This window comes from Passer montanus, unplaced genomic scaffold (genome assembly GCF_014805655.1).
Source record: "Passer montanus isolate IOZ18808 unplaced genomic scaffold, ASM1480565v1 scaffold21, whole genome shotgun sequence".
NCBI lineage: Eukaryota > Metazoa > Chordata > Aves > Passeriformes > Passeridae > Passer > Passer montanus.
Genome location: NW_024366703.1, coordinates 3,218,160 through 3,240,412, shown reverse-complemented (window position 1 = coordinate 3,240,412; position 22,253 = coordinate 3,218,160). Strand labels below are relative to the sequence as shown.

The following is a 22,253-nucleotide window of genomic DNA, read 5'->3' as shown; positions in this document are numbered from 1 at the left end:
TAAAACCACTCTGCAATCCAGGGCAGGAAAACAACCCTCACTATAAACAGAGGGTTTAAATATTATTCTTGGAAGGATTAACTTTTAAAGAACTGCTGAAACGTTCATTGGCCAGAGCTGATGCCTTCTAACTTTTAGGAAGTTGTATTTTTTAAAATGTTTTTCTTTGTGATAACCTTAGGAAAGGCCATCACACTCCTCATTCTGTGCTTGTTTCACACGTACTCCTCCCTTTGCTGGTTGCATTTACAGCAGTGTATTTCAATACTGCCCTGATCAACAGATTCCCCAATAAGAACATTTGGAATCAGAATAATGTAATTGTTAAGGTTGGAAAAGACCGTTAAGATCATCAAATCCAGCAGTTACCCTATCACTGCCAAATCTACCACTAAACTGTCCCCAAGTGCCACATCCACACTTCTCAAATACCTCCAGGGACAGTGACTCAAATGCTTCCCTGGTCAGCCTGTTGCAATGCTTGCCAACACTTTCCATGGAGAAATGTTTCCCAATATCCAATCTGAACATCCCCTGGTGTAACTTGAATCCTATCACTAGCTGCCTGGGAGAAGAGGCTGATCCACACATTGCCATAATCTTTCAAGCAGTTGTAGAGAGCAGTAAGGTTTCCCTTGAGCCTCCTTTTCTCCAGGCTAAACACACCCAGCTCTCTCAGCTGCTCCAGACCCTTCACCACCTTTGCTGCACTTCTTTGGACACGCTCCAGCACCTCAAAGCCTTTCTTGCACTGAGGGGCCCAAAACTGAATACAGGATTCGAGGTGCAGACGCACCAGTGCCGAGTACAGGAACTTATATCTCTGAAAAATCATACAGCAAAGCCACTCCAGAGAGAAGAATATTCAGGTGGGCTAGGAAACACTTGTTGTCACTGACTGGACTTGTGAATTTCATGGAAAGAGCAGAGGCACGAGGCAGTGCCCAGGAGGAGGGAAGGGAAGGGCAGGTGCTGCCCAGGCACGCTGTCCCTGCCGGTGCATCTGCTCTGACAGCCCCAGCACCCACAGCGCTGGCCTTCCTTGGGCAGGCTTTATTACCCATGTTAGAGCAGTGGTGGGCAGGGATTTGCAGTGAGAACAAGTCCCACTGCTGTAAACCTTTTATACCTTCCAGCCCAGGCCCCCCAGCTGCCGGACAGCTGCCAGGGAGTGTCAGTCTGGGCACAGTGGCTCCCACAGTTTCTGCTCAGCCCCAGCGTTCCCCTGCACAATCTCTGGGGCTGAGCTGCTTTGGGCTTAGTTCTGGCAGGGAGCATTTCAGTTGCATCAGTGCAGAGTTATTCTGTTCCACAGGCAGCCTCCCAGGCTAATGTGTGAGTTTTAAAAGCTTACTTAATAAATATCAGATTTCATAGTGTTTAATCTACCACTTCCCAGCCCAGTCTCAAGGCTACGGACAAAAGCAATAATTTAACATCACATCAATTTGCTGCTGGCTTTCCCCTTCCCCAAGATTTCCAAATAACAAACATTACTATTTCCCTAGCAGGCACTCCAAGCCCACAGCATCATAAAAGCCAAGTGAGGCCACGGCATCTCTTCAGGAACTCGAGAGGAAATGAGACCCAAGACACCCACGAACTGGTAGAAAGTAGAAACTATTTCAGTCTGCTCCTGGGTTTAAAGAGTAAGGTGCCAGGACAAAAGACTGCGGAAAATGTTCTCTTATAAAGACTCACAGTAAATGAGAGAGGTCAGCAGTGACAAAGCTGCTAAAGAGGCAGTAACCGCAGCTAGTTAGATGGGCTGCTACCTGGGTCTCTCAAACCTCAGGATTTGCCTGGGAGGTATTTTAAGTTTTCAGGGTCTTCCATAGTATGCTGAAGTAGTTCATACAACAAAAAGATGTTTCTTTTCCCTTTCTTGATTGTAGATGTCTTGAATACATCATTGTGTCCTCTTTCAGTTTCTTTTTTTTTTTTAGAAAAAGCAGGTGAAGGTAGGTAAATGATAGAGCTGCAAAACCCTGCAAACGCAGCATTAACGTGAACTAAACATATTTTGCAGATGGGCAGTTATTTCTGTGCAAATTTTCTAATTTAAAAAGTTTTAGCATTTGGAATGGCCAGTTCCAACCTTTTCTTAATGTATTTTTCTTAGTTAATAATTTTTTAAAAAATCCTATTAGGGTAATTTTATCTTGTCATCTCCAAGTCAGCATCTATCTTCCTTTCTTAGCACATTTCTGTTCTTTCCTTGCTGGAGATAAGCTGGTGATTTTGCATGCTATTTTCTCACTGACTCATTTTCCAAATATGGCCATTTAACAAATATTATTTCTGCAGGCAGCCATCCCCTTCAGAGCCTTCATAAAGGAAATTACTCAATCAATAAAGTTAATTTTCCCTCCCCCCTGAAGCAGCCACCCACCTCAGCAGATGTTAAGAAACAGACTAAAACAAAACTGGAAACCTACTCAGATCCAAACATCTCTTTCCAATGTCCTCCTGCAGCTAAGGTTGAAATTAATACTTTGTCTATACTAGGAAGCACTGCAAAGAGCAAGAACATGTTCTGCTTCTTTAATTAGCTGGCTGAAAGATTAATAAAGAGCAGTGATGAGCTCTGGTCCATTCTCGCTATGCTTAGACCCAACCCACTTCTATGATAAATACTGTTTTCATGTTGAAACAAATGCAAAGTTGACATTACATCCAACTAATGATAAAGCCCAATGATGGGCACAGCACAGATCACCACCCTGCTAAAACTGCCCCAGTGGGACAGAAGGAACCAGTTCCGCCCCTTTCATCCCAGGAGGAGATCTGCACTGGAAACAGAGACTCACCTGGAGAGCTTGAGGAGACCCTGCAGCATGTGGATATTCCTGGGGAGACCCTCAAAACCACTTGAGTAGGCTCTGTTTTTGCAAACCTGTGGGAAGCAATAACAGCATTGATCACAGGAACGAAATACACAACAGCACCCGTTTGCTTCTCTTCTGTTTTGAATAAGAAAAATGAAATTCAGCATTGCATATACTAAAAAGGGTACCTTGGGATCTAATCTACTCTGCTTTATATGAACTTGATGTTCACAGAGAAAGTCCAGACTTCAACTGAGAAAGTTCAGAATTAGGTTCTTGCACACAAGGATGTGCAATCTCCCTGATATGAACATGTTGGCAAAGGCAGTGCAGAAGTGGGGCCCAGTTTCAATTTCTGTGTGAATCACACTTGGGTGGAAGGGGAACAGATTTAGTGAGTGCATTAGCTGGTCTTAGATAAAGTTTGGGAGAAAATAGAAAAATTAAGTCTTCAATTTAAGGTTTAAGAAAAAAACCAAAAAATACAGGTGTTCTCAGGAATATATCAAGACAATTTATTAACAGCTGAAGCAGGTCTCCACAGAAGCAGAAGGCTCAGGGAGGCAAAAAAAAACAACCAAAAAACCCCCACCCAGTTAAGGAGAAGAGGATTTCATGGAGAAATATGCATCAGAAATTAGAAATGCAATATCAATGTGGTGTATTTCTCCTTGAGGTATACAAATTATAATGTATGAAAGGTGTGAAGGAACTGGGATCATCAAGTGAACTAAAACTAAGAGAGAAACACTGTGAATAATTATTGGAGAGAGAATGAAAGGAGAAACTGATTTAACTACCTATTGCTTACCAGGATTTTAGATTAATAGAATGCATTCTTAACTGCCACTCAGGGCACTTAGAGAACAGCTCTGCTCACATACCCAGAACAATCCTCCTGTCTCTGCAGCAGCAAATGTCTCACTACCATGGGCCCAGCCTGGCACTATTTATGTTACAGGTGGCACCAGTTAAGAGACAAAATTAGCCCATCTCCCAGAGTTTATGTCCCAAGAATCCTCTGATGGGGAGGTAAATTAGCTTGCCCCATGATCCAGTGTAGGGCTGGGTGGGGATGCTGCAGATGTCCCAGGAGCCCTCCTGTGAGTTTGTGCCACCCCATGCAGGTGGGATGGGGATTTTCCAGAGCTGGGCTGCTGGGGGAGGATGTCCCATGCTTTGATGTTGTGCTAATAAGGAAGGGGTTGAGCCCTAAGAGAACTCTGCATTCAGACCTTAGCAACTGCACGTACCTGTGCTGCTGGTTTGGCAGCAATTTCCATCCTGCTGACACAACGGGCACTGGGAGAGCTGCTTGCAAAGAAATTAACTACTGTAATTTCGAGCAGAGCTGTTGCTGTTAAAAGGACAAAGGCAGGTTAATGACAAACAGAGGGAAATCTTCCCTAAGAAAATCTGATAAGTCAGTACCTGATTTGATAGATCCAACCTGAGAGGATGGAAGCAGTTTAACACAATGCAGCTGGCTCCTTGCATGGGACTTCTGGTGTGGAGAGCAAGCACAACAGTCACAGCTGCTGGGAAAATCAATGGCAAAAGCTTATGCCTAATTGATACTAAAAGATGATGGGCAAAATCTTTCTGTGATTTAAACAGACATCTGTGACACATATCATATATAATGAACTTAAAATGTGGAGGTCCAGCACATTCATACCTACAGCTCCAGAAAGTAACTCTCCTGCTTATTGCTGGGCAGCAAAGCACCAGGTCAATTTACCCTGATTTTTCTACATAACTACCTGCTATAAAAGCTATATATTAGCATTTATTAATAATGCTATAATATTAACATATTAGCATATATTATAAATGCTATATATATACAAAATGAGATTAGGCCAGCTCCAGCTGTGTCACATATTGAAAAGAACAAAGATTAAGAATATTGCTAGAAATGTTTAGCACATAAGAGACTACAGCTGCAGAGCAGTGTTTGGTGTGTCATCCTGCCTGGGCATGGACTTACTGTTTTACTAACACCAAGCTCCTAAAGATCAGGGCTGATGACAGACTGCACACAGATGGAGTTTCCAGACCTTAAGATAACTCTCTACACCTCCTCCCCAGCAATCACATCTGATCTGCAGCAGCTGTCTCATGCATTCAAGCTCAGTTTTCACCCAACCACTGTAGAGGTGGTTACCTTTACAGTTCAAAATCTTGACTTCGACACATCTGAGCCGAGGGGAAGGCTGCTCTGCACTGATAATTAACAGCAGTATATTATGTGCCAACTGCTTAGGGCTCAACAGGAAAAAACGCCAGATACTAATGAACATGGAGAACATCTATAAAAACATTAACAAGCTTTTGGTTTTTCCTCTTTCCTTGGCTTTTACTTTGATATACTTCAGCTATTTTTAAAAAAACCTTTTTGTAGTATTTTCTATTTAATAAGACAGAACACTTTCTTTTGCTGTAGTTGTATTTGTCCTATTTGTAGTCTCTCCACACCACTGAAACCCTCCCAGTGTAAGGGGGGAGCTTTGCCTTTTGGTCTTCCAGTATTGGGCTTTATCATTAAATTTAGAAAAATAAAATGCCTAATGGGGCTTTTGGAAAATTGTCAAAAGGTACTTTTTCTTTGAATTCAAAGCACAAACTCTACATGAATTCCACCCTTGTTGGAAGATCAGGGTGTGGGTGAAAGCTAAACAAGCCTTGATCCATCTGATTCTGAAGAACACCTGAGGAACTTTTCCTCCCATTCCTTGGGATGGACACCTGTCAGGGCTTTGTGTCCCACCCTGAGACCTGGGCATTGCACACATCCACAGGGCTTTGCTGAGAGCAATCAGCTGCTTGCTGGGCTGCTGCTCCCCATTTTTACTCAGAATTGCTTCAGCACCTGGGTTTTGCTGTCTTGCTCAGGTATTTATGGAAGTCAGAAAAATCTAACCACCTCCCTTTGGGAGTTTGTAGAGACACAAGTGGAGCCTCTTAAAGTGTTGCTTGGAAAGGATGAGTGACATTTTAAGCATTCCTAATGCAGCATTCATTGATCATCCTTCTAAATATTACTGATGCATGAAAGAGAGGGATTCAGTTCAGCTTTGGGTCCTCAAATTAAAAATGTATATATGCCTTGTGGTCTGCTGCACTGGAGGTGCCTGTACCTGGAGGCTTTTAGAGATGATTATAATTGATCCTGTGCTGAAGTGGAAGAAAACAGTTTTGACTTACAGGGTCAATGGAAATGATAATCTCTGAGGGCTACATTTGGATGAGTTCTCTGAGAAGCAGGTGACAACCCATGATGCTTTTGCTTTTGGGACATTCTATCTTTTCTTAGAAGCTATTAATAGTATGTCTAGTAATATTAATAGTAAACACGGTCTAGTGCTTACTTTCCTGCAGAAACCTTTGATTTATCTTCACAACTGTGCACTCCTTACCACTGTTCTTATTCCAGTGGTTCCTTGTGGGCAAATAACAGCAGAGCAGCAGAGCAGATGATACAGCTGCTGCACAACAGGTGGTTTTCCTTCCCCATGACCTTTGCTGCCAAAGAGTTTAGCAACAAGAAATCTGTGAATCCACAGCCTCAGTCTCAAGCTGATGTCCACACCAACAAGTCTCCTGTTTTCTGTGAGAACTTCTGCCTGCAGTCCTGTAGGAAGGCTCAGGGATGCTCTTCTACTATTTCCAACTCTTAATGTCAGGCTGCAAACAGCAGCTGAAACTAAGTCTACACTTCCTAGTAGCAAAATGTGAAATTTAGAAAACACAGTTTATCTGCTGACTATGTACTTTAACCTGGCAGCAGTTAAGAAATAGGTGGCATTAAAAATGTTTATTGGTGAAAGGTTCCATACAGTATTTTCTGCATAACCCATGGACAAACACCTTGTCTACAGCAAAGTGTGGGCTACAGGCAGTCTGGCTGGCAGTGACCTGAGCTCTGCAAGGATTCACAGCCCACAGCCACTGCCTCTGTGCTGCCAGTTTCCTGGCACAGAGCTGCAAATTGCTCAAACAGTCCTGCACCAATACAGCTGTGGAGCTTGTGCCCAGCTGGCTGCCTCACTCCTGCTCCATGGCTGCCTGGCACACCTTTGTGTTGGAGTGCTGAGCAATTTCCTCCACATGGTGCTCTCTGTGATTTTGCATCTCTGGCAATTCTTGTCCTCACCTACTCTTGTGCAATTGAGAGAGATAACAGCTACCAGAGCTGAAGACTCAATTTCTTAGGGCTATTCAAATCTGGTTTTAGCCAGGCTGCTCTTGTGACTAGCAGTTGATGACATCAGGATAAAGAAAATTTGTGTACAGCCCTCTCCCTCAGGAAGACAAGTAGGTTATCCTATCACATCCACCTCCTTCTCAAAATCTAGAAGATATTACAAGGAACTCAGAATAATTTAGCTTCTTGTCAGCTTCTTTAAGCAGCAATCATTGTAGTTGATGGGAATTGAGACTATATTAAGGCTCATAGAGATAAAGCATTTTATTCTGATTTATCTGAGAATTTGTTTGCCACAGAGTAGGAGCTGCAGGCAGAAGTCAGTGTTTTGAGGCTGAATGCAGATGGTGGGCAGCTCACTGTGCAGTCACTGAAAAGATTTACTGGCACTTTTCTCCAAAGTCAGGGAACAGACCTGAATAGATTTAGGTGTGAATTCTGATTTCACATTACTGTTACCTTGAACACTTGCACCTGAATTACTTTATTGGGATGAGTTGCTCTAGTCTACTTTTACCTATGGCCACGTTGCCATGGCAAAGTCACTCCTTGTGTGTATGTTTTAAATACATAACCTACAAAGCACTTTGAGTTCCTTTGAAATGCTAGGCATCTATTTTCCAAGTGATTTTCTTGTTTTAAATACAACCTGTAAAACAAATGGAGAGCATGCTGCCATCAGGACAGTTTGTATTTCCACATCACTAAAAACCTATGTTCGTGTCTTGCACATTACACATGTGAGTATTCTTTCAGCACAAGCCTTTGTAGGATCAGGCATCTACATAATACATGTTTGGTTTCATGCTGGCATTATGATGTGACACAACACCTTGTTTTTATGGCAAGTATAGAAGATTTTTTATAGAAGATTAAACTATAGCAGCTCTGGGTCAAAAGCAACAGTGCAGATTTTTTCCTTCATAGTATCACTTCTTTAAATAAGCTATACTAGCATAATTTATGTATTTATTTTCATATGAACAAAAATTTTGATTAGCAAACATTTCTGATTTTTTCTGTCTGAATAAATTTTTTAAAAAAAGTTAAATTACATGGGTTACGCTTTGAACATGCACATTCATCCACTCAAAGTATTAGCCAGAGAGCTCTTTTGTAGTTATTTTTCCAAATAATTATTAAAAACCAAGTTACGTATTGCTTACCTCAAGCCCTGTAGTTTTTTGGTTTTTTTTTGCTTATTTATAAGGTACTCCGGAAGAACCTTTTCAGTCTAAGAAGAAAGATTCTGGCAGTCAGCAGAACACAGAAACAGGGGTAGGCTGATTGTTGCAAGTTACAGAACTATTCAGCAGTACAGACCCGTGCCATTTTCTTCTCTTGTTCCAGGGATTTGGATTACCAGAGGATAACTGTTGCAGCACATGTCACAGCTGAGATGGCCACCACACACAGAGTGTCATCATGCAAGTTCAGAAGGCTCCAACCCCCACAGAGCAATACCTTAGCACTCCAGAAGGCTTCAAGTGTCTGTCTGCCCCCGTTCTTCAGCCCAGCCTTTTGTACCCTGATGTTGTTGCCCTGCCCCTGTTTGTCCCCTGCTCCCTTTGGTGGCTGCTCGGTGTCCCTGGGCCCTCCATGGCTCACTGCTGGCAGTGCTGCTCACAGCTGCACCTTGGGGATGGGGCTGGGCCACACACTGAGCACCTACAGTAGCTGTGCTCAGCACCTGGACAGAGAGAAAGGCTCTGGAAGAAGTCACTGCAATTGCTGTTTAGCTTTATAAAGCAACCCACACTGGAGATGAGGACAGGACCCAGAGAAGTGCAGCTTCTATTCCGGATGCTGTTTGCTTCCAAGGGCAAACAGCATTGGTAGCCCTACCTATTTCTCTGTCCCTGATAATAGGGACATGAGTTCCATGAGTTCTTTGTGAGTACCAAGGTGCTTTACAAATCCAACATCATAAACTAACAAAGCACAGGAGCAGCAGTGAACTTTCCTGAGCTCACTGTTTAGGATGTTTAGAACTGCTGATGTTGGGTGTACCATGAGGACACAAAGAGCACACAGAGCACTCTCTCCACATCTGCATCACTTCTAGCAGGTTGCAGGGAGGAACATGGGAATAAAACACATTTTAGAAACCAGTCAAGACAAAATCACACTACTTTGAGAAGGACATGGACAGAGAAATTGAAGGAGGAATACTGGCTAGTACCAAGTTCTGCTGGTTCTGGAGATGTACTAGGATACAAATCTGTAGAGGCAGCCTGTAGGCAGCAGGACTGGAAGTCTCTGGGGCATGGGACACATAAATGTGCAAAAGGATGACATTAAACCCAAGGCCTTTAAAGTGTCTCCAAAATTGGTTTTAAGTACAGCTTTTCTTAAGTTCCTTTTCGTAATTATTTTCCATATCTAAAAGTGCACTTACTGTCATTATTTGTGCACTACAGGAAAGGACAGAACATTACCTATAAATAGCTTAGAAAAGATAGGGTGTTTTTGCATATAAGAATGTTTTATTTTCCTGTGTGAATTTAATGGGATAGATGCCAATGCTTTTATGAATTGTGAATGCAGCAGTCTTCTTTCCAAATGAAGATGTTGGAAGTGTGCCACTGGAACAAGGTGCTCATATTACATACTGCCAGCAAATTTCTGTTGCTTTAATGAAACCTAAATTACGAAAGCACTTTTCTTCTGAAAAACATTACTCCTGCCTATAATGACACTGCATTGCATATTCTCCTCTAGAATAAAAGAGGAAAAAATAATTAGGGTAGAAAGCAATGTGAATCACAGTTCCAACAGGGAAATTCATGTGCTACACCCTTGATGTAAACTGCTGTTTGTATACCACCTAACTTCCTCCTTCTATAAAACACAATCCAGCTCTATGACTTATCAGGCATTTGTTACTATTCTTATGCTTGGGGTTTCTCCCCCCCCCCTCCCCCAACAATGGTTCTCTTTTTAGCTACCTTAAACAAAGTAATTATTTAGAATAGTTTAATCACTGCCTTTTAAATGGAAATCTTGGTTGAGGAAAAGTTCCCTATTTAGGAGCAGAATTTTGCACTTATATACAATTCAATTTCTGTTCAATAAGAAATGTAATGACATTATGTAGAAGCATTATGTAAAGTTTGGAGTTTTTTTCACTGAATGGTTTTAAATCTCAGGAACAGTTTTAGAAGAAGGGAAAGTAAGTTTATGACCTTTGACAAATCTGGAGGTCAAATATCCCATGTGAAAAAGGTCCAAAGAAATGTATTGAGGCTGCACTGCTTCACCTGCACAGGTTACAGAGCAGCCAGTGGTGCCACAGCTGCTCTCAGCCTGTTAACAGCCAATTGCAACATAACTAACAAATCCTATTTAAACATATGCATGTATTGCAATGTGCTGCATTTCACATTTTGCACTCACAAGCAATTGTTTTTTTTTCCTGCTAACATGTAGAAGGATTTTACAAGAAGATACCAAATATACTTTGTTTCAGATCATTTTAGTTACATCAGCAATCCTTTCTATTATTTCCAAATCTGAGCCACATCTCACAGCTCAGAGGTGGTATTGCAGGTTTTGTAGGAGCATCCCAGACAAAAGGTACAAGCTCTCTTGAATAACAGGACTCCCTCCATTGTGTTTCTTTGCAGTAATTCAGTATATCATGTGAATAATGCTACTTCACACCAAGGGCTCACTGGTAAGGATATGCTCTACCTTCCAATTTGCATGCACATTTATTTTACACTACCTTAGAGTTAAAAGAACTCAACAACATAGTAAAGGTAAGTGCACAGAATAATAAATACTACTGAAACCATATTAACTCAGAAAAACATCAAAAAGGGAGAGAACAAAAAGCAGTGAAATTAGGTTAAAAAAAAAAGTTGTAGAATCTCTATGGGGTTGTTTTTGTTGTCTTTTTTCTTTCTTTTCTTTTTTAAAAAAAAAAGCCTCAAGCACACAGTCACACTGTAACCCACCTGGTTATATTTTACAAATGGGATGCCAAGTCCAGACAGCTTTAATGTTAGGCAGAACTCTGCACCTGTGAAAATTAATGGTAACACTCTATGACATTAACTAGAATGAAATCAGGCCATGTGAGTACCTTCTGTTTTTTCTATAATGAATAATATTACTGCATTCTGTTTTCTACTCACACTTCTGTGAGTTGACAGTACACTTGCATAATTAAGATATAAAGCCAGCAAATGTTTTAATTCAAATATTATTATAAACTAGAAAGAAGTCAGATAAAACCAGAGATTTTTTTATTGCACAAAATAAATTATATAGAAACAATGCAACAAAACAACTCGTATTGTAGGCTGCACAACAGATGTTACAACATGAATATATTTATTGCTTTGAGAAAGGAGCAATTCAGTGCTAGTAAGCAGATTAGTTATACTTCTTGCTCATCTAGATTTTTCATAAAATTAATCCAACTGGGCTAGAGGCATCTTGCAGCATACAGGTCAGGCCAAATTGTCATTTGTTATCAACCATTGTAAAGGTGCTGTAAACCTTCTTGACATTAGCATGAAACACAATTTAACATCAGCAGTACTGAGCCATACAGGTAGTTCACTGTTAGAAATATCATTACATATCTGACACATTTATACACAAGTTCCAGAGGCCCATTCACAGGCTTTGCATGAGCTGTTGTTTCAAAATCAATCTCGCTTACAAATGTTGATGTGGATTTGAACAGGCTTCACTCTACATCAAGAGGCATGACCACGAGGTTTTGCCAAAAAACCCCAAGTGCCAGCACTTCCCATCCCTACGTGGAAAATTGATCACCAGCGCTGACTCAGTTACAAATGTCTCACTTCTTCTAGGGCCACACTCAAATTCAAGACTAAAAAACTCCTCACATTCCTTTGGTAGAACTGGGTGAAATTTACAGTGCTTTTTAAAAGTACTTAAGAAAGAAAACAAACCATATTTGGTTCTTCAAAAGATACAAGCCTGCAGTACTGGTATTGCACTCAGATCAAATGGATTTTAAACTGCTGCTTTGTGGACCCTGAGATGTTGACCCTAATGAATTACTACAGAAGTTAGCTCTTAACAAAAATTATAAAAATGGACAATGTTCATGTAATAAAACATATCAAATCCTGATCAACTGCAGATCTTTGCAAAGCATGAACATAAATGAGAGAATGCCATTTCAAGTGCTCATAATCTGAGTCAAATTCTCCCCCAGTCTGTCAAGGACACAAGTATTTACTCAGCTGAGTTCCTACCAATGAATTCTACTGCTAGTGTACACACTCATTATTGCAAAACTTACTTATGAGAAGGTTAATATAATAAGAGTAAATTTAAACAATATTAGTCACCCATGAAAGGAAATTAAGTGAGGAAGTGGGAAGCCTGGCTCATTTCAAGTCTCAGCTACAAGGATAATTATAGAAAGTCACTCCAGTGAGGTCAAGCTGAAGAACTTAACTGAGCATCAGACCCACGAAGTAGATCCCTGTAGAATCCCACTGAAATAAGTAAAGAGATTTTGGATTGTACACTAATACTTACACAAACAAATATGGTTGCCACTCTTTACTATACTTTAATAAAATTCTTTACTGTATTTTTTCTTCCCTGAATCTGTGTTAATGCATTATGATGAATGAAAATACAGTTGAAAGTGAGGTTTCAAACAGCTGAAAAAGATTACAAGTGAATCATTCTGAATTTTAAAAATAGTATTAGCACAAATTCTCAGAATTTTTAGCGATGCATTCCTATTCCATGCATGTACCCAGCAGTAGTTTGCTTTGAAGGAAGGTAAGTATTAAACTTGATTAATCTTGTACACTTTTTCATCCAGGGGACTGTTAATTAAATACTGTATGTAAAATTCTGTCATCTTATAAAAATGTAATATATTAAGATTCAACTAAACAACCAGACATACCCTGAAATGTCCATTGAAACACATGCATCACAGAAAATGGTTAGGATTTTTATACTCATTATGAAGTAGAAAAGTTATAAGGCAGGATGAAGCTAATATCAAAGATGAAAAACAGCACCAACAAGCCTGTGTTTTGCAATTGCTTTCTGATTGGACACAATATGTTATCATAGTCAGATACAATTGATTAATGTGAGAAATGCATTTAGCCCAGCTGTACTAACTATACAGCTTCACACAGAATAAACATTCCATAAATCAACAGAAATTGCATTTGAGCACAAAAAATAAAAAATATTTAAGTGATTCTCTAAGCAGCATTTTGTTTTCTTTTTTTCCAAAACATTAACATAGATAGATATTGGACTGATTAAATATCTACAAGTGCTTTTCCTTTACAAAAATACATATATTCATAAGAGTAGGATAGACTGTCATTAACAATGACCTGTGTTTTTTTCACTTCAATTTGAATGATTTATAAGCTAAATTTTACAACCACAAAAAGGTTTATTTGTAATAGGATGTTATCACTTTTGACAAAAAGCTTAAAACATTTTATATTTTAAAACAAATTAGCAACTTAAGATCACAATATGTTCTATGAGCTCCTAAGTACTGTGAGGGCTGCTTTATTAAAAACTGGTAACTACTGATCAAATGCAAGGAAGCATTAGAACATTATTACTGCTCACCATAGGCTCCTTTCTTTTAACTTGGATCACAGCTTATATAAGGACACTTAGGCCCCCACCCCCAAAAAATCCATTGAGAGTAACTCTATATCATCTATTCAGTAGCCTGGAACACCCAACAATTCAGGCTTTGCATTAATTAAAAAAAAATGCAAAATATTTTCCTTTCAATAGTTAAGTCTGCAGTAAGGGAAAAAATGATGCATTGCTTCATGTTTGTGCTAAGAAGCTTCTATTTGAGAAAAAAATATGATCAGTAAGTATTTAGAGTGAAATATTTCAGCCAGCTAAATAATTACATTGACCTATTACTTTCCAGTTTAGTTAGCCACTATCCTGGAAAGGGAAATCAAGACAATTTGGATTTTTATATTCTCTCTGTTTTATACTGCACAAGTAAAATAATCACTTCTTACTAATCAGTGGTCTCACATCAAGGACAGCAATGCCATTTGCTAAAAAAATAGCTATAAAAATCTGTAAAACATACTTAATATCTTCTCATTATCCTCCAAATCTGTCCTTTCCACCCTCCAAAATATCACTGAACTACGACTAGAAACCCCAAAAGTAGCTTGGTGACTATTTTGTGCTTTGGAAGGTTTACAGGATTGACAGCACACTGAGTTTTTTGTTAGTTCACAGGCCAGGTATAGCAGACACATCAGTAAATGCAAGCCTTTGTGCTTTTCTTCAGGAACATGAGCGAGGACTCAGAGCTACTCTATGTCTGTTGACTAAACCTCAATGCTATTCCTGTTGTTTCTTTCCTCTTCTAATTTGTTTTGGAAACTGCTAGGTGTGCCTACCCTTTAACTTGGTGACACAGACAACTGCCACGGGTTCAGTTCTGCTTGATTGACTCCAGGTACCTCCTGACCATTCAGGCACTCCAGGAAAGTGTCAATGTCGTATTCCAAGTTCATTTCTGGGTGGCGTTACCTTTGGTATTAAATAGGTACCTTAAAACTATTAGGCAATCAGATTATCCATAAAAATAGTTTATTTTTAAAAAACCCTAGTTTTTAAGAACAAACTAAGTATCTGACAACAAAGACTAATCTTAAATCAATAAGTATGTGATATTTTTTTTGTAAAAATGGAGCATGTTTCATTTTACCACAACAAAATTCAGGAGACAACAGGAGCAATATCTACCTTACTCAATATAATACAAAACTGAATTTTAAGAGTAGAATACCATTATAAAATATGTGCCTTGCACTTTGACAATAACCATCTTCTTTACAACTTCATTTGTAATAAAACCCTCAGTATGTTAACTAGCAGCAAAGCCATTTTACTGTGCAGCTGTTTTGTATATTGTAATCTACTCTCAACTCTTTGCTTTACATTGACTGTCATGAGGAAAAAGGAAAATGCACAGTAACTACTTCTGTTCACCTCATCCTGTCAACTGTCAGCCATGTTAGAAGCATGTCCTAAGAATACACAGAGAAATTACTTCAAAGAAGAGGACCTAATGGTTCTGAAAAGCAAGCAAAGTCAAACCAATGCCTATCTTTGGTTAAAATTAATGTAACAGCAAAATCTACCTCTCTGCAGACATCTTTCATTCCAGAATTTCTCCTCCATCCTAAGCTTACCAACTTTGTCTATTGCAAATACAAAAGATAGCCTGGACATCTCTACCCATGTACAGAGCTCCTCTGCTTCACTACCTCACTCAAGGATCACAGAGATCTAAATAGCTTACTAGGGAATGAAACAACATCCTTACTCAGCTGTAGTGGAAAGCTACCCAAATGCAAAAGATTTATGGCACATACCTTGGATGGAAGGATCTGTTGGGAATTAATTAATTAATTAATTTCCTATTCTGGAACCTAAGGTTTTAATCTGACCTACAGACAGTGTAGACAGAAGGTAGAAAAGATCAATAGGTAGATCTCTTTATGAAGAAAAATATTTAAACATTGCAAGATCATCTTTTGAAGGACATTCCTGCACGGGATGTTTCAGCTGAGGTCTGAAGGTCAGATAACCCCTATGTGACAAAATTAGAGGTAAATGTGCAGCTTGAAGCCTTCACATTTCCTTCAGGTGAATCAATCCCCTCGTGTCCTGGAACTCATCCTGGAACACACTCCAGTAGGCTACAATCCCTCCTCAAACAAGTGTTTTTAGCTGAAAGCTGTATAGAAGCATGACCTTGCTCAAATTGACTGTAAAGGATTGAAAATGCAGAGCTTTGAAAACTGCTGAAATCCATGAGAGCTGCCTGATAAATGCAACCTGTAAGCTGACACCTCACATGCAATTTCACCTTCATAAGTCCTTAACATTTTGACTTTTGGGTAAGAAATGGAATGCAGCATGGGAATGGCCAAAAGATGCATAAGAACCTAGAATTAATTACTGCAGAGAGGGTGCCTGTTTAGACATTTTAACAGAGAAAAATAATAAGTCAACAAAGCATGAAGTAAAATGAGAGGGCAATATGCAGCATTTGTAGGAAGCAAAAAGATGCCTTCAATCTGCCTGATTAAGTGAAGTAACTGGACCAACTCTTGGATAAGGATGTAAGTCTTAATCGTCTTTGCACTTTTCCAGGACAAAAATGAGTTTGATCAATGAATGCTATTAACCAGTATTTTATGTAGCCCTCCTGTAAACAAGACTCAATCTATTTATTTTGAGATTTAAGACTGGTTTTGAACAGCTACCTGTTTTCTCTAGTGTTTCTACCAGACATAAAATATCCTGAGCGGGATGCTATGCCTTTTCTTGCAAGTTCTCTCAAGAATGACTTTTTTTCTGGGGATTGAATAAATATCTCTCATCTGCAGTTATATGAAAATGTAAAAAACCAACAAACAATACAACTCAGTGATTGGTTCAATTAAAAGACTAAGCCATGACCTATTCTTTTTAAACAGCAGAGAAGAAAAAATTGTTTACTTCTCTCACTAAGTCATGTACACCAGTTATTCACAGGAGAGATGAGATGGAACTCTGGACCATTATTTTGTCTGCAGTAGGAGCCTAGCTTCTATCTACATGGAATGGGATGGGATCAGTCTCTTTCCTCCTGCAGATACACTAGAATTGCTTGTGATAAGAGCAGAAAAGTGAAGTCAAGCTGCTGAAACCTACAGAGAAAAAAAGACCAAGATTCAGAATAAAAATGTTCCTCATGCAGAAAATGGAAGATTTTCAACATGAAAGTACTTATTTTAATATAATTTCTACTGAGATAGGCTGGTTTTAATTTAAACTATCTAAAAGAACACATTTCTTTTTATCCTTTTTTCCCAGGAAAGCTTCTCAATACAGTATGCTTATGATATATTCTTGCTGAAAATATTAAGACCACAGATAAAATTCAGAAGCAAATATTACCCTGTCAAATGAAAATAATGGGCTTAAAAGATATTCTGTATTAGTAATCAGGCACTTCACTTTGTGTAACATTTTCAGTAAAGTCAAGATAATACTTGTGTAACTTTTTCTTTGCATAACTACAAGCTAGCTGGGTATGCACAATATGCATCTTGCACTGCAGCCTCCTAGGACCCAAATCCCCAAAGCTTTCATGTGAACAATACCAACTATAGTGATGAGTCACTTCAGTTATTGTAGCAATTGTATTTGGTATTTCATTAAAAAAATGCCTTCATAGGACTAGGCCCTTAGCTACCAGGAGTGTAGTAATGCATCATGGAAGATACATTTCTTGATTAATCATCTAATTCCATATTGTTTGAGATATTACAAGATCTTGTTTTTAAATTCTAGATGACGGCTTGTTACTAGATAAATGCAGCAACCAGCAATGCTCAACAAAAAGTTGTTTATCATTTTCATTAATTAGTTTTTCACTTCTAGGGAAAAAAATCCAAGCAGCACCAAATGTGCTAAATAAGGAACAGCAAGGTTAGGTAGTAGTGTGGATTTTTTTAGGTCTCTCTGTAGTTAGATACTGCTAATATGGAAAAGTCATAGAAACACAGTGGCAGCAACACTTATTTTATATTCCTATGTTTTACAAGGATGCAGTGGTGACATCTTGTCATGGAAATGCTCAGAAAGTGTGACTTTATCCAGGCATCAGTTCTAGCATGGCATATGGTGCAGTCTGAAGGGAATGCCTAGGTACTCATTTCACTTTACCCCATCTTTGGCACACAGGAATCTGCACACGCATTCTCATATTCCTATGGTGCTCAGATACTCTTAATTGGCACAAATGAATTAAATCTATGTATCTGTAGAGACATGGCACATATGTACTACATGAGTGAAAATTTCCTGTAAAGAAGGCAGTGCGCCTGTGTTGCACAAGCTGCCCAGTTAAGATATGCATGTCACTGGCACTTTACTTTTACAAAAATGTTTAAACTATAGCAGCACTCAGGCACCACGCCATCACATCAGAAATGCAGAAACTGTAGGTGGTTAGTTCATATGCATTTAATGCCACCATTCACAGCTGGGAATGTTGGTTCAGATCTGTCAGTATTTTCCACGCTTAAAATGAAGATTTACCTTCTGTAATCTAGCTTTAACTTGCATCAAGAAAATACCAGGGATCAAAACCAATGTCCATCTCTGATTGAGAAAATTCATGGTTCTCTGAATTATGAGTACAGGAAGTTATCAAACAATCAAATAAAGCTTCTATCAGTTGCCATTCCAAAGCCAAGGCAAAATAGTGCTATTCCAAGGGTCCTGTTAGGTGGAGGGATTAAAACTTGTATGTTCTTGTCTTTTTAAAACAAGTCTGTTAAATTTTTCAAAACAGCAAACACAATTGTTGAGGAAAAAATTGTGCTGTGAACCAAGCAGAAATTATGCTTAAGCGTCCTAGCATTAGTTTTGTGATAAACTGAGACAGGCGTTTTATGTCAAGCAAATTTACAGTGAAAATTCTGGTATAAAAACACATGAAATATATAAAAATTGTAAGGTGTAATTGGTATGTGCATGTAAATATTTACAAATAGTATCCTATTTCTACTGTACAAAACAACTGTATATATTAAAGACAAGAATGATTTTCAATCAGAAAGCATGCTCTGCTCTTCCAAGCTGCTCCATGGGGTGGACTTCTATATACAAGAAGAATCTATTTTTCCCTAGAGACTCTGCAGAGAAGGGCCCTCCCTACAAGGAGCATCTTCTTTCTGTCGAGTAGTGCATCACAGACTGGGTGGGCAGCAGGAAGTCTGCTCTCTGCAGCCAGCACGTCCCCCCTGCCTGTTTCTGGGCAAAGCAGTGCCTGTGCTGGCCAGCACACTGCAGAAAGGGGCAGCAGCTCCTTCCTAGATGTCCTCCTTCCCCAGTTCCACTGGCATTCCACAATATGTGAAACCTTGACCTGTAATGGCAGGGCTCCTTAAGAGACTGCTATTGACAGCACCTTGATTTCTGCATGTCATATGGGCTTTGGAGTGCAGTGGTAGGATTCAACCCAACTTCATGGGATTCCTTGAGTCACCCATGTTAGAATGCCTAACAACATTAAAGGGGCCAGACCTAATCCACAACATGCTTATTTCTCCTACAGAACATACTACTGTACATGAACATAAGCTTACAAAGGAATTACAGCCTTGCATCTATCTTTTGTATTTGATCCCAAGAAAGAATTTTCACTTTGTCTATCAAAGAATGATCAGTTCACTCTACAGTAGCTTGTGAAAAATTGATTTGGTTCCTTTTTGCTGTATGCAAAAGGCATAAAGAAAGTAAATAGCTATCTACAACACTAGCAGGCATGAACCAAGTAAAAATTACATAACATGACTGAACTATAAGTATCTCCAGATAATCTGATCAGAAAAACTCAACTGACTTTTAAGCAAAGACAATGGAAGACAGAAAACGTACACATTGCTATATTCCCTGCAACATTACCAAAAACCCCAAGGAACATCCCATACTAGAACCATTATGCTTGTAATACCTAAGGCAACAATCACTTTTTAACCAGCACTACCAGGTCTTATGAGAAAAAGATGACCTGAACAATTATTTTGGTCAGACTGCTAATCTTCAGTATTGCATTATCTCTAATTTTATGGAAATATTTTTATGATGTGACTTTAACTAATGAAAATTTCTGTAATGAATACTAAACTCCAGATAGTCACAAGAGATACAGTATGTAATTAAAGCTATATAGTTGTGGGTTTTTTTGTCTTAGTATATTATAGACCTCTATTCAATCTTAAAAGGAAATATTTATTATGAAAAGTAATAATTATGAAAAATTTTGCCTTGGTCATAATTTTGCAGCGGAATTTAGTTGTTTCATAGACATTTGTATTATTTTACCTTAATTTTATGGAGGCTTTATTAGAAGAAATGTAATCTGACCAGAAGCTATTTTTCCAAAAACAGCCAGTATCCCAAATTCCAAATTTCAGGGAAACCATCGGAAAGTGCAATCATAAAGGCTACAGTGCTTTCAAGCAACAGTAGCAATTTTAAGATTTAAAATTACTATTTTGAATTATCATGTTCTACATCTCGTTCAGTGTAATTCATTTTCATTCACTGCAAAAGGACTGTTGCACACTCATGAGTGAGCTATACCTGGACCCATGAGAACCTTATCAAGGAAAAGGTTGTGGCCTAATCACCACTTTTCTAAATATATTTTCTATACAAAATATTGTCAAGGTATAATCCTTAGTTATTTTTACAGTACTCTATGATTTAAACAACAATATTCAGTAAATTAGTAAGTGTGTGAAACTGCAACACCACATGAATGAGCACTCTGCCATTTTGCTAGTGTAATCAATATTAGGACCAGAAAAATTTTCTAACACGCAAGCGAAAATATTCCATAGGTTTGAGTCTTGACTGTACACTTCATGATTTTGGCTATGATTTGCAGCACACTCTTAAGATACACAAATATCTTATGCACATTTCAGTAGCAGAATGGCACTTGGCTTGCTCTAATAGAAACAACAGAGATGCAACTGACAATTTTAAGAAAGACAATGTCCTTATTTGCATGCTGAAATTCTGGCTGTCCCCCCAATCCAGGCACATCCATTCATTGTGCAATCTGTCGATGGGTAAACAAATAGTGCAGGATTCATCTCAGTGGGATCTGGCCCTTTGGTCTAACCGAAGTCAATTCTAGGTCGATACTGAAGTACCATAGGGTAAGACTGAAAACAAGCAAGGGAAAAACAACAACAAAAACAGACAAGAAAGCATGAAGACGTGATTCATAAACAATACAAAGAAAATGCAATTAAAGACTGCCTTAAGAATAGCCAGACCTTATCTCTAAGACAGATGTATATGATGATTTATATGAAATAATTCCATACATTTCAACAGTTAAATCCATCCCTGTACTTCAAATTAGCTTTTTGTCGCTGATATACAGTTTCTGTACCTGCTTTTATATATTTCAATATTTATGTTTTATTACATTTATACTTGGGAGTGCTCACACAAGTCATATTTCTGTGTTGCTGTGTTTGATAAAAAGCAATCTTGACATTTTATACTTTCTAAACCAAAGTATATTTACAGTTGATGTACTTGGAAATTTATATACAGAGATTCCACAGCTAAACTATAAAAAAGGTCAAATTGCTGTCAGCTGGTTTTCTGAGAGATGACGTTCTCTCCATATCCAAACTTCTTAACCTCAGATCTAGTGATAAGTTTTTACTGATTCCTACTGAAAAAAACCCAACCAAATAAACAGAAAAACCAAAAAAAGCAAATCAGCTTCTGGGGTCCCTAAATTGGATAGAACTTGTACAATGGAAGGCAAGAGTGGATGGGTTTCCCAAAAGGGCTGTAGAATATCTGGGCATTTATTTTTCAGTCTGTCAGCATTTCATTTGTCTCAAGTTTTCTTCTTAACTTTATTAGCATACTGGATATTTTCTATAGCATAATACCCTGGCAAATATCATTGTCTCAGCAGCTGTATGGTCTTAAACACCTCTATGCCATAAAACAGAGAAAGAAAGCTAATTTAAGGGTTTTTTAAATTCCAAATTTGGAAATACAAAGAATTATTACAGAAGCTATCCTTAAAACTGGAAACATTTTGCTTCATCCTTCAAATTCAACAGAGATGAAGAAACAAAGATATAGCTCCAAAGGCCTACAGGGTTAATACACTTTCCATGCCATGGTAGTGAAATATCATCAGAACTAAATGTGATCACACTTGCAGGGGATTTACAAACTGGAGTTCAGAGAAATCACAAGGTAAACCCAGAGGTATTAACAGTACCAGGAGTATTTAGGAGAGAAAACAGGAAGCACCATGTGTAGTCTGCATGTGCAATTTACAAACATGTATCTGTGGTATCATAAATTAATTGGGGTCTGATTAATTTTTTCTTTGCACAGGACATGACTACCATTTCATTTAAATGCTGTTTCACATTTTGACTTTGAGTATATAAATTGTCTCTAAAAGTGTGCAGATCTAATTGGAAGTGCACACAGGCAGAGACACAGCAATCACCACACTGAAATTGCCAAGTAAGCCAGTGAGGCTCAGTATTTTAGCAAACAAAATCACAAAACTGTACAAATCAAATGCACTACACAGGACAATTCTAAATATTGAAGGAGGCATGAGTGCAGTAGTTCACTTCCAT

At 38.6% G+C, this 22,253-nt stretch overlaps 1 protein-coding gene and 1 long non-coding RNA gene across 5 annotated transcripts in view; one reads left to right on the top strand and one right to left on the bottom strand.

Moving 5' to 3' along the window:
• LOC120502198 overlaps positions 1-8,867 on the top strand; it is a 36,034-nt gene extending 27,167 nt beyond the window's left edge. For both annotated transcript variants that reach the window (XR_005627478.1, XR_005627479.1), the window contains one exon: positions 8,386-8,867. This is a non-coding gene — a long non-coding RNA (uncharacterized LOC120502198). The remainder of the gene's footprint in view (positions 1-8,385) is intronic.
• Positions 8,868-9,932: 1,065 nt separating this feature from the next.
• The window catches only part of PCGF5 (polycomb group ring finger 5), a 67,626-nt gene continuing 55,305 nt past the window's right edge, over positions 9,933-22,253 (bottom strand). For all 3 annotated transcript variants that reach the window (XM_039708740.1, XM_039708739.1, XM_039708741.1), the window contains one exon: positions 9,933-20,789. In XM_039708740.1, coding sequence (XP_039564674.1) covers positions 20,742-20,789 — 48 coding nt within the window. In that variant the 3' untranslated portion in view covers positions 9,933-20,741. The remainder of the gene's footprint in view (positions 20,790-22,253) is intronic.